At 38.5% G+C, this 13,913-nt stretch overlaps 1 protein-coding gene across 2 annotated transcripts in view; it reads right to left on the bottom strand.

The window, feature by feature from the left end:
• Positions 1-13,591, bottom strand: part of LOC132151800 (BMP/retinoic acid-inducible neural-specific protein 3-like) — a 45,248-nt gene extending 31,657 nt beyond the window's left edge. The window contains exons 1-2 of one of the 2 annotated variants that reach the window (XM_059560173.1): positions 13,084-13,591; positions 12,171-12,445 (exon numbers count right to left, since the gene is read on the bottom strand). In XM_059560173.1, the coding sequence (XP_059416156.1) occupies positions 12,171-12,400 (230 nt within the window). In that variant the 5' untranslated portion in view covers positions 12,401-12,445; positions 13,084-13,591. The remainder of the gene's footprint in view (positions 1-12,170; positions 12,446-13,083) is intronic. The other variant, XM_059560174.1, reaches the window with a different exon arrangement.
• Positions 13,592-13,913: the final 322 nt, after the last annotated feature.

Raw genomic sequence — 13,913 nt, 5'->3', positions numbered from 1 at the left:
CAGCCCAGCTGCTATACAGCCATCACACCTCACCAAACCACATTTACAGAAAGCAGTTAGTACAGAATGACTAAAAAGCTGTTCACACAGAACACATTTCCATGTTCAAAAACAGTTAGATGTGCATTGCAGTGAAACGGGAATCAAGAAGATGTAAGACGTTTTTAAAAGTTGGATTATTTTTGACATGGCAGAGGTCACTTCTCACCTCAGTTTGGACATTTTTATATAAGTGGAAGAAAGGGGGAAGAGAGAAACCACTGTCTCTGATCCAGTGAGTATTATGTATTTCACTTTAATGGTGTTAACCGTATAAACGTTTCCCACAAATGTCCACTCATAATCAAAACTACATGCAACAAAATGCAGATGTATGCAAATAAATGCTGCTTAAATACTTGGTGTCAGAGATACTTTTATTCTTCAAGGACAAGAATAATGTTACAAAATATTTATTTTTAAAATAAAGAACTTTTTTTTTAAGTTTCTATTTATCAAAAAAAAAGAAAGAAAAAAAGAAAAAGATGTAACACAGTTTCCACAAAAGCAGCACGACTGTTTGCAACTTTTATAATAATAATATCAATATTTCTTGAGCACCAAATCAGCATATTAGAATGATTCTGAAGGATCATCTGACACTGAAAATTCAGCTTTACCACAGGAATATATTACTTTTAAATATTATTTCACAATATTACTGTTTTATTGCATTTTTAATCAAATAAGCGAAGCCTTGATGAGAATAAGAGACTTTTAAGATATATATATATTACCAACCCCGAATTTTGAACAGTAATATTTATTCTGTAAGCTGGCAATACATTCTTCAGATCATTTGTATCTGTAAAGCCAATCCATCTTAATTTGTGCTCTGCATTGAAAATATATGTTCTTTTGCATTTTTAATAACTTTTGAGGCTGTTATTTCACAATGTTGACCCACATATTAGTTAACACACTCACAGGAAGGATAGGCTGTTATTTCACTATGTTGACCCACAAATTAGTTAACACACTCACAGCAAGGATGGATGGCATTTGTATCCAAGACTATCTGTGTCAGGCTCCAACTCAACCAGTCCATAAATCTAGAAACTCTCACATAATAAATGCTTGCTGCACAGAAACATGTCAAAAGGTGATGTCAGTCACTGTTTGAAAGCCTGTTAGTCTGTCAGCATTCATAGAGGAAGCCATATACAGTGCACACTTAACACTGCAACAGTATACTGTACACACGTACTGTATACTGTACATACCATACATACCTTGTGAATTATTGTGATGTTTTTATCAGCTGTTTGAACTCAAATTCTGGTGGCACCCAAGAGGATTTATTAATGAGCAAGTGATGTGATGCTAAATTTTTCAAAATCTGTTCTGATATATATTAATAAATATTTACACAATTAAAAAAAACTTACACTAAACAAACTGATCATGTGATGGCAAAGCATAATTTTCTTAAATTATTATTTTAGGATTCAGTGTCACATGATCGTTCAGAAATCTTTATTTTTTTATTATTTAATAAGAATAGAACAGCATTTATTTGAAATAGAAATATTTTGTAACTTTCATTTAAATAAAAATCTTCATTTACATCTATATGTTTGAAAACAGTTTCCATTTAAAAATGTGATTCAACTAAAGAGCTGGTCATATGGTATTTTAAAGTGCCCTAATACTGTGTTAAGAGTCCCCTACAACAGTTTAAATGCATCTTAGGTCAAAACATTGTAATTTTCTCAGAATATGCATTTAATATTAGAATAATTTTTCAATGATTTCAAAACGATTTGTCCTAAACAGTTCTGAGTTTAAGGTCTGTAAACTCCTCCCTTCCATAAGCCTACTCTGCTCTGATTGGTCAAGCTGGCCAAGGCTGTTGTGATTAGGGTTGCAAAAAAGGTGGGAAATTTCCTTTACGTGATGTGACAGCAGTTTATTGCAATTATTATTATTATTATTTACTAATTTCAGGTTCACGTGTGGGAACTGTGTTAGAATCCCCAGTGAGGCTGAAAACACAGCGTCTTCTCGACATGATGTAAACACACTCACTAACTACTGGAAGTGTTTGTCAGAGTGTTAGTATTTCGAGATTATGCAAACTTGTTACTGTACCTTGTGACGTATTATATAGGTAATAGGCAGAAGATTTAAAAATATGATGACTCGTTAAGGCGGTTCAGAGTCGACTCTTTCTTTCGAGACACAATATCTTTATTTATCATGCACTTTTTTGATTGACAACTTTGCAGACTGTTTACACTGAAGGATAGCTACATTACAAACTGCAAAAATATATATTTCTCAAAAACCCATATGACTTGCTCTTTAAACCTTTATGATAGCTCTGATTTCAAAATATAAAAAACTCTTTTTAAAATATTTTTCAATAATGTGCACTTTATTGCCAACTACCAGCAGAATTTTCAATTCAAGACTAACCTGAGGCTGATTGAAAAGTCAGGCTTCACCTCATTAGTTGTGTTTATCAGACACTTCTTCCTGCTAACATTAATCTGATGTAAACACGCTCATTAAGGCCTTACTCATTCCAAGGCATAAGTCATTTAGGACTTTAAGAAACATTCTGGACCTAAAATTAGAGCTAATTGGTCGACAAAGGACTACATTTGTTATTTATTCGAAGACTATTTCTTCATACTGAAATATTGAGTCATCATAGCCCCAGTCATCATCACTCATGTCAGTTGTGAGATATGACTTAACATACGCACCTCTGTGTGCTTCCATCATTCATTTCCCATGAGGAAAGTCCAACAACTCATCTCTCTTATTCAAGCCCTGCCCCTGATAAACTGAACTAGGAAAACAATCTACCATAGCAATGACCGAAGAGCCAGTAGGTGTTTTGTCCTTGATTGTGTTTCCAATGCAAGTGCAACCATACTCAGGGGATATACATGTCGTGAAACATAAATAATGAGATGATTAGCTATTGGGCCTGACACTACTAGCCTGATCTCTCTCTCTCTCTCTCTCTCTCTCTCTCTCTCATATAGGGTAATTTAGGGTAGTCTGGGACACTCAGTCTCTGTAGTACACATTTCTGGTCTATGTTAGCTTTAGCATATTAAGTGATAATTTACTTACACTTTATGCTTTTATATATAATGCATTAATAAGTATTTTAGTATTTTTAAGTATTTTTAGTTTTTTGGGGACTGTAAATGTTTTGACATGCCCTGATGTTTGTATTTATTTATGCTACTTATAACATCTTAATGGCTAAAGCCTGATTGCACTATATTCAGCACAAACTCTGCTTTAATAATATGGGAGCATGCATGTATGTCCACGTTTGCATTTTTTCATGAATTATGTCCCGTAAAGCACCTTATAATGAATTGTGGGATTTCATGAATACTTTATAACCAGTTGAAATACATTATAATACTCATCTATTGTTACACTTTTAGAAAGTATAATGCTGTAAAACACAAAAAGGGCAAAACAGAAACATATAGAAAGGCTTCAAATAAAATGTTACCACATATTCTAGTTGTAGGGTTGCCGTTTGATAAAGTCAAAAATGAAGGTCAAAAATGCAAACAACAACCAAGATTGCCATAATTCATCTAGTGTTGAAGTTTCTAGCTGATTTGATTTTGGAACAATTTCCCTTGGCGATGCAAAAAATAAAAATAACTGTCCACATTGTGTGTAAAGTGTGACTTATTCGAAATGAACTTCTTGTTTAAATATTTTTTGTATAATGGCAATATCAATAATTGCAATTGTGCTGTTGGATTTAAATTAAATTCACTTTGACTAGTATAACATATAACTGGTGTAGGCATGTGCCGATATTCCATGATGTGATATATCACGGTAATGGATATGCACAATATTCTTATTGTGGGCACTTCTAAATACCGTGAATAATTATATATTACAAATTATTCCGAATTTGGAATGCATTTTAAGAATACTTTTCCCATCAACTGGTAAAAATGCACAACACCGCTGTATGCTGCTTGAAAGACGCGTGTGCACTCTGATGTAAACAAGCATGCATGAGAAGCACATGGAGGAATGCGTGAGACATACACTGAATGAAAACAAATTCACTCTCTGACAGCAGATGGTGCTAAACTGCAGAAAATGCAGCCCTTACCCTGGAAACCCCATAAATAAAGCAGCTGTGCTACTTTCTAAAACATATTTAAATAATTTTAAATAGCCATTCAGATTTGTATATTCACTATGGAGTTCATCACAGCACCAAATACTTATATATTTAGACTTAATAGGTTATTTATTTTCAAGCTTTTTTTATCATTTTAATCTGGCCAACAACATGCCCTAGATATTGTTTGAAAGTGTTTTGATTCTTTATTGTTTATTCACACTTTACATTAGGGGTTCATTAGTTAACATCAGTTAATTCATTGGTTAGCATAAACAGCCAATGAAAAATTCTTCTGAACATTCACTAATCTTAGGTATTCCAATTTTTAATAACACGTTGTTAAAATCTAAAGTTGCAACTGTGTTATGTAATGAGCTAACATGAACTATTTTTTAACAAAGATTAATAATTTCTGTAGCAAATGTAGCTATTGCTTATTGTGAATGTTAATGGTTATCTAATGAGGTCTTATTTCAAAGTGATATGTATGGGTCTTTATAGTTTTTTGCACTTTAATCTGTGTAAAACCTTTAACTTTAACTAGAAAAAAGGTATTTATACCTGTTATACTGTGTTATGACCACTTTTTTTAAACTAAATATCATTACCTTGTAATACCTTATACTGTGATAAAAGCATTAGCAAATAATCGCAACAGGAAAATTTGATGCAGGCACATCCCTAAACTGGTGTGGGTAAATATACTAAGAACAAAATAAATCCAACAGTAAAGAAGAGGTGCACAATACAAACATTTAATTCCACGAATGAAACAAAAAAAAAAAAACTTGTCAAATAGCAGAAGCCCTGCGTGTCTTTAATTTGAAAATCCACACCAGTGAACATCACAGTTTCTGCTCCAGTTTGATTTCCAGGACAACACTGAGATATTCGTTTGATAAGAGCAGTTCAAAGAATGTCTACAGAACCCAGCTGTCAGTAATGTCCTGTAACAGTACACACACAACTGCATTAGGTTAAATATCCCTCAAAAATAGCACAAAGTTGTCAGGGTTCTGCCCTGGCAGCTGTGTCTATTTTGTCTTTGTTTAGTGTTTCTCTGTTTTCCCTGTGTATGACCACATGTCTTTGTCTCCGTTTATGTTGGCCATGTGCTCCTTTCGTCCTGCCACCTTGTTTCACATTACCACGCCCCCTTGTTTAGTCCTTGTTTGGTGCTCATTAATTGATTGTTTTCACCTTGTGTTTGTGTGCTTTCCTTCCTATTTATTGTGCTCATTTCCCTCATGTGGCTGCTGGATCGTTTTGTACGTGAGTTAGTGTTTGCTTAGCTTGCTAGCTGATCTATACTATAGAGTTTTTCCTTGTCTGTTAAAGTCTGGTATTTATTAGTTTAAGTTTATCTTGTCATTGTTTATTCTAGTCTAGTTTAAGTGTTTCTTTTTGTTTGGATCTCATTTTTATTTTCTCATGAGTTTGACTTGTTCTTTAAAGTGTTTATTTTCCCCTTTGAGTTATTTTCTTGGTTAGTTTTTCCAGTTATTTCTAGAACTTTATTTTGTATTTGTTTCTTTACCTTTTTAGTATACTTTAGTTAGTTAGCTTTGGTGATTTCCCTAGTTTATCTTGTTTCTAGGTCATAGCATTCTTGTCAGATTTTTGCCCTTGTTTTTGTTATTATTATTATTATTTTTCTCTTGTTGTCTTAAGTCTTGTCTAGTGTTTTGTGAGTTCTGTCTGTTCCTGTCTTGCCTGCTGCTTTCTCCCTGGCCACTGGGTCTCCCCGCCTGGAGGTCTGACGTGTGTGGCTTCACCTCCATAGCCAAGTGCCCTTGGTTCCTGGTGCTGTGGTCTGGTCCCTTGCACAGCCTCCTCTACAGTCCTGCACTCGGTTGTCACCCAGGGCCCCCCTCAGCGGTCCCCCCCCCCCCCCCCATCTGCCTGCTCCATTGTTGTATGCCCTATCCTACTGTCTGGACTGTTCAAGCCACTCCCCCCTATCGTGCTTTGTCTAAATTGTCAATAAACGTCCTTTGTTCATTCTGCATCTGGGTCCTCTCCCTCAGTAACCCTGACAGAACGAACCAGCCAAGTCAGAACCCAGCAGAATGAGTCTCAAGATCCTACCCCCTGCAAATGCTCAGGAGAGACTGGCCCGCCAGCAAGGCCTGGGTGCTCTTCGGCAGCAAGGGCAAGAGGTGAGGGCCTTTGCCCAATTCTTTTGGACTATGTCCAGGGGCCTTGAGTACCAGGATGCAGCCCTTAAGGATGTCTTCAACCTCTGTTTAGACGATCCACTGCCTCAGTGGGAGATGGAGCAATTGAGGATCTTGGACTTTTGGAACTTTTCCAATTATTTGCACCACCGCAAGGATTGGGTGAGTCCACCTACAGGGATCACCCCACTCTCCCTCATCCATTCAGTCAAGTCCCTGATCATCTTCTGACTCCCACTGAGAAAAGGAGAGCGAGAAGAATGAGGGTGGCCAAAGCTGCTGCATCTGCCATGGAGGCCTCTGTGCTAGTTCCATCCTCAAACTCGGCTGAATCCCTAACAGTCACATCTGAGTCAACCAAGTGCTCTGAAGCGTTCAAGCTCAAGGAAGCTGTGAGGGAGGTTCCCCTGTTAGCCCCTGTTCCTGTGTCAGTCAAGCCTGTTCTAGTTCATTCAAAGCCAGTCCAGTCCTGAAAATTCTGTGTCAATGTCTGTTCAAGTAAGTCAAGATGTAGGTGATGTGACCACTTACAGGCCCGGGAGGCGAAGGGTTAGGAGGGCCCGCGCCAGGAGTGCTAGAGACCTTAGTCTGGAGATCCCTCCTGCAGTTTCCCTGGAAGATATCAAGTGGTCAGCTGCTTCAGTCATGACCCTGGAGTCCAGTGGCGAGCAGCCAGCCCCAGAGCTCACTCCAGTGTCGGCTCCAGCCCCTGTGTCTAGCCCAGAGAGGACTCCAATCTCGGTGGCCCCAGCGGGCAATTCCACAGCCCTCGAGGGTGGTCAAGATGTAACCCTCAACCCGGTGGGCAATTCCACAGCCCCCGAAGGCGGACAAGATGTAACTCTCACCCCGGTGGGCAATTCCACAGCCCCTAAGGGCAGTCAAGAATCCACTCCCGAGTCTGTTCCAGTAGCCCCGGAGGGCAGCTCAGCAGCCCCTGAGGGCATTCAAGATTCCACTCCCGAGTCTGTTCCAGTAGCCCGGGAGGGCAGCTCAGCAGCCCCTGAGGATGGTCAAGAATGCACTCACGAGTCTGTTCCAGTAGTCCTGGAGGGCAGCTCAACAGCCCCTGAGGGCGGTCAAGAATCCACTCCCGAGTCTGTTCCAGTAGCCCGGGAGGGCAGCTCAGCAGCCCCTGAGGATGGTCAAGAATCCACTCACGAGTCTGTTCCAGTAGCCCGGGAGGGCAGCTCAGCAGCCCCTGAACCCGCTCCATTGTTGGCTCCAGCTCCCGAGTCTGCTTCATTCCAGAGTCTGTCAAAGTCTGCTACAGATTCAATCCAAGAGCCCTCAGAGCCAGTCCCAGCACTCATTCCTGATCCAGTCCAACTTCAGGAAGGGGTACCTTACCATACTCCAACCTCAAAATCTCCAGAACTCACCACTTCACCTACCACTTTCAAGCCATCACTTGTCAAGCCGGACAGTACTTCTACTTATGCCACCACCCGTATCCCTATGGCCCCGTCTTCTCTGCGACGAGGCTTTAACCATACTCAAACCATGCCTACTGCCTTCAGTTCTACCCTGTCAGGCTACACCCCTGGACTTACTCCCACCCCCTCTCATGTGCTGCCTGGTTGCTTTGGTCCTGCGACATCTGCACCCCCATGGACTTGTTTGCCTGGTTCGGACGCCAGGAGGCGTCCTTTGGGAGAGGGGTACTGTCAGGGTTCGGCCCTGGCAGCTGTGTCCATTTTGTCTTTGTTTAGTGTTTCTCTGTTTTCCCGGTGTATAACCACATGGCTTTGTCTCGGGTTTATGTTGGCCATGTGCTCCTTTCGTCCTGCCACCTTGTTTCACATTACCACGCCCCCTTGTTTAGTCCTTGTTTGGTGCTCATTAATTGATTGTTTTCACTTTGCATTTGTGTGCTTTCCTTCCTATTTATTGTGCTAATTTCCCTCATGTGGTTGCTGGTTCGTTTTCTACGTGAGTTAGTGTTTGCTTAGCTTGCTAGCGGATCTATACTATAGAGTTTTTCCTTGTCTGGTATTTATTAGTTTAAGTTTATCTTGTCATTGTTTATTCTAGTCTAGTTTAAGTGTTTCTTTTTGTTTGGATCTCATTTTTATTTTCTCGTGAGTTTGACTTGTGGTTTAAAGTATTTATTTTCCCCTTTGAGTTATTTTCTTGGTTAGTTTTTCCAGTTATTTCTAGAACTTTATCTTGTATTTGTTTCTTTACCTTTTTAGTTTACTTTAGTTGGTTAGCTTTGGTGATTTCCCTAGTTTATCTTGTTTCTAGGTCATAGCATTCTTGTCAGATTTTTGCCCTTGTTTTTGTTATTGTTGTTTATTATTATTATTATTATTATTATTTTTCTCTTGTTGTCTTAAGTCTTGTCTAGTGTTTTGTGAGTTCTGTTCCTGTTTTGCCTGCTGCTTTCTCCCTGGCCACTGGGTCTCCCCGCCTGGAGGTCTGACGTGTGTGGCTTCACCTCCATAGCCAAGTGCCCTTGGTTCCTGGTGCTGTGGTCGGGTCCCTTGCACAGCCTCCTCTACAGTCCTGCACTCGGTTGTCACCCAGGGCCCCCCTCAGCGGTCACCCCCCCCCCCCCCCCCCATCTGCCTGCTCCATTGTTGTATGCCCTATCCTACTGTCTGGACTGTTCAAGACACCCCCACCCTATCGTGCTTTGTCTGAATTGTCAATAAACGTCCCTTGTTCATTCTGCATCTTGGTCCTCTCCCTCAGTAACCCTGACAAATGTAGAGCCACTAATTGAGCAATCAATGATCTGAGGCTTTTATGGAAAATCTTCAGACATTATTGTCGTTAGACTAAATATTTTCCGTCTAAATTGATTTGAATGCTGAAGAGGCCGGAGGCTAATAGACCTCTAATGCTTCAGGCATTAATAACACTTATGACTTTTACATTATTTTTTTTAGAATGTATAATAATTCAATTATATTTATTCCTCTTAAACCCTTTCAGATGCTTTCTCAAATGGAAATCTTGATTTATTCAACACTGTCCTTACTCAAAGTTTTTCCTTTTGCTGGAAAAGCAGAGGTCTGTGTATGGTTATACTGTATATGTTTTTTTAATTAAGGATTTTACCGTTATACTTTAAGATTAATTACATTAATCTTGAAAAATTTTAGCCCTAGGTTTATAGGTTTTACCATAGTCCCTTAATTATCAAAAAAAAAATCTTATTTTGTTTACATTTTTTTCATATACAGACTTGTATACTGAAGTTATGACTTACTAATTTATAAAAAGGTAATAAAACTGTAGCACCATCATCAACACAGTCACATAAAAGCAGACGTTTAAAGCCATGCAGCTCAACTCCCCTTCTCTATATACATAATTCAATATATTTAAATATCATGTGGCCATTTAGCATCTGAAAACAACAGCAAATATTTTAAACACAACTAAACATGGGAAGGCAGCAAAATATCTCTATTGATTTATTTTAAATGTATGACTATGATGTATTTAAATGTCCCTAATACTCTAAATTTATAATACTCTAAATTCTAGTAAGGATGGAAAGTACACATGTCCTGTCTAATTTGGATGTAAAAAAAAAAAAAAAAAAAACATCACACACTCTGTCGACTTTATACACTAAGTCTCATTGCAGAGTGCAGGAAAACTTCAGTAAGACAGTGTTTGCGTGGGGGAATTACTGCTTATCCTCATTGTTGCTCACACAGCTCTGGCTAAGCCGACAATTGCTGTCACCTTGTCCTCATGGAGCTTCACTATTAGCATCACCGCAAGGAACGAGTGAGCACGTATCTGCTCCGGCAACCTTTTCCACTCCCATCGGCTTGTCCGCCTCAGTCACCCATCATCCCGTGCAGCACCCTCCCATCATACACTTGTCAGGCAGCATATGTCTGGTGTTTTATGAGATCCCTTTCATGCATCTGACAGGAAGGATAGACACTACTGACTCTTTACTGTACCCTTGGGCTCTGTTCAACCTTTGGTGGAAGGTAAAAGGGGAGAATGAGAATATAATATTTGACACAATTTTACCTTCAATCTATGTCACCGCACACCACAGGCAAATTCGTAACAATCTAGGTTTGTTTTCGCCAATGCAAACAAACTGCAGATGCTGATGTACAATTTTGAGGCAAGAATTTTTTGGGGGGAATTCATTATCCAGACAGATTTTACAACCAAGCAGATGAGACAGCAGCTCAGGTTTTGCTGATTTTTTTTTTTACAGCGACTGTGTAATGAACACGGGTTTGAGTTCTTGAATATAAAAGCGGCAGTTTAAATTTTTTTTTTTTTTTTTAATTATACATACAAATTTCTAGAGTACATTTTACAAGAGTATGTTTCAAGTCTTTCTACTTTAAAATTTCACATTTAATCCGATGTGATACCATTTCTTTGTAATTGTTTGTGAAATTTCCTAGCAATTCCTGAGTGAAACTTGCTTCCACAGCTAAATTTTTCTCAGTGTACAAACCAATGCAACATTGCATTTCAAAGTAGTCCATAAAAAGACCAAAAAAGAGATGGTAGAATGCCTGACACATGCACACGCATACAGGCTAATAAAACCGTTGCAATGTCACCCATCATTAACTGTCTTCAAATACCTCATACAAGTCAAAAAGTGTTTAGACAGACCAGGAAGCAGAATTGATTCTCTCTCAACTCAGATCTGTGGTAGATGCAAACCTGTCCCTCTCTTTACTGCCGGTGTGAGAGCAAGGTACTTAAAAGTCATTCAGGCACAAGAGATGTTGAGATAGAAGCCCTGCCTAGCATGCAAAGTAAAATCAACTACCTAGACGTGCACATGTCAGCGCATGCACACACTCATGCGCACGCGAGCTGCTGGTTTCCACCAGCAGGGGGAGATCTGACATTGAGAAAGCACAACTGTACTTTTGTTTACTCCTATAGTCTGTATCTACCAAAGAAAAATAAATAAATAAATAAAGCCAGTGGAGCATTCACAGATACACACGTATGTTGAGGAGAGAACGTCTGACTAACCCCAATGTTGCCATCTCCATCTGTGCCTGGCAGCATGGTCCAACGACCCAGCCAAATGAGCGTGTCAGTCAGGTTCAGTTCAGCCAACTCTTTTCCCATTTTTTTCTCCTCCCCTTATGGGCTGTTTATCACTTCATCTAATCCTCAGCTCTAACTCAGCACAACTTTCCTCAACAGCTCACCCCACATCAGTTGCAACTAATAATCCAACATTAAAACTTTCAAACTACACTTTCAACAGCTGTCAAGAAGTTTCTGGACCAAAACACTTAAAGTAACTCCTTAATATTCACCCAGCATATCAGTAACATTATAGCATATTAAAAATGTGTTCAACATTCATCAGTAACATTCTAGCATATTTGAATATTTTAATTACTACCTAATTACTACCGTCAAGATGGTTCATATCATCGGTACATCTGTATACTATATATATTGTATCTGTGTGTGTGTGTGTGTATACAAGTACAGTATTATGCATGTATATTTATTACACAATATAAATAATATAAATATTATACTTTCTCTCTCTCTGATATATATATATATATATATATATATATATATATATATATATATATATATATATATATATATATACCCCACAATTTTCAGTGCAGTCATGTGGCAATTTGCATATTGAAGTTTATTTTCTATTCTATTCTAATCACACACCAATAAACAAAATGATCCAGCTTCCATTAGTTTCTTGTTAATATTGTTATATGGCAATATGTGCACAAATAAATGAAAAGCACCATCTAATTCTGCATATCACGAAAAATTCCAACACATTTTACACGCAACTGGCAACAAATAACAGAGGTAATAATCCAACTTACCTGTAAATCTTATATTTGGTTGTGAAGCCCTGTTGATAACGCTCCACAAATTCTGCAAATTCCTGTGAGTGATGAAAAGGCCCTTTATCTGAAAGGAGCCACCCAAATGGACCAGCGGCATCATGGGAGGCTGCCACAGGGGCTGAAACCCAGCAGTGAAGGCTTAGTACAACACACACCCATAGACTCATCAGATACGCCAGTCTTAAATCAGTACACTGGCAGCTCATGCTTCACCCTGCGACTCGACATTCTCTCCAAACTTTCCTCGCCTTCTGAAACAACAAAGACAATACAGTGAATTCAAGTGTGTACAGAATAACTGTGTACAACACCAATTTCCTTTTTTTATTTATTATTATTTTTTTTAACACAGCTGTGAAGTCCAGGGTTTTCAATCTGGGGTTCCTAAAGATTAGGAGGTCTGAGAAGACAATATATAAGACAAAGATTGAATTCGTATGACATTTCTTTATATAAAGTAATTTTTAACTTGTCTTTTAACTATTGTTAAACATGATATAATGTAGTAATATAATTATTGCTCCTAATGAAAGTTATCATAACATGTTACCAGGAGAAAAAAAAAATATTTTAGACGAATGTCCCTGGCTTTGTTTCGCTGGGGGTCCCAGAGTCTTTAAAAATTGAGATGTATAAAAATCGACTTAAGCTATTGAAATAGATTTCCATAGGCATAATATATATATATTGCATTGTCATTTTTTTTTGTCATTTTCTATCCATACTGTGTTTCAGAAACATTCTTCTCATCTATACAGTTGTCATTTCTCTCATTCAAATAAAATGAATATGCTTGTGTTTATTATTAATTTTAAGACAATTATTATTTTAATTATTGTATTATATTAATACTTGCAGTTTATATTGGTCTATGTATTAATAAGTTTACCTTCTCCAGGTGTCCGATGTCTCAACCACTGAAGTCAACAGCCTCTACAGTTTTACAGTTAAAAGCAAAGGATAGTGAAAGCAAAGCATTGGCAGATTGTTGAGGGTGACCTTTGCAAATTTGGCTCAGTTCAACTTGTTTTAAACATCATCGCAAAGCGAGAAGAGCCCTGGAATCCCAGCATCCAACTCCCTGCTTCCGCTATCGAGTATATTTCCAACGTCTAGTGCCATATAATCCGGGTGAAAAGAAGAAGAAGAAAAACTATCGAGAGGAGAAGCGGTCGCTCTGTCTTCACTCTTCTCTCTCCAGGTAGAGACAGCTCTCTTATGAATTGTAAGTTACGGTGAAGAAATCCCATAACCATTAGCGAATGACGCGATTAAAGTCTACTGTTTCCCCTTGGTCGACATATTTACTTAACCAGCTGTCCAAAAAGCACAAAGCATTATAAATGTAGACTCCAGAGGTCCACTCTGTGCAACTGCGCGCACGTCGGATGCTCAAACCCGACGCATCCCTTTACACACCATGAAAATACCCAATTTATTTCAGAGACAAGCCTCCTCCACTCCTCATTGGCTGCGAGTGGGATAGAGGGGCGGGGTTTCGGTCTTGAGAGAATGTACTTTGTCAGGGTAACAGTGAGTTTGAAAATGATATGCTTGTTATGAAAATAATACTATACTTATTTATGAATGGGATATTTATGATACAAAATAATACCCTGCTCGACTTGACTAAAATTACATTGTCAAGTCGTTATCAGGCTCACAACACTGACGGAGGCAAACTGTATTGAAATATGGCTTAATAGGTTTGAATTGAGA

This window comes from Carassius carassius, chromosome 10 (genome assembly GCF_963082965.1).
Source record: "Carassius carassius chromosome 10, fCarCar2.1, whole genome shotgun sequence".
In the NCBI taxonomy this organism is placed as follows: Eukaryota; Metazoa; Chordata; class Actinopteri; order Cypriniformes; family Cyprinidae; genus Carassius; species Carassius carassius.
This window is presented reverse-complemented; position numbering and strand designations above follow the sequence as displayed.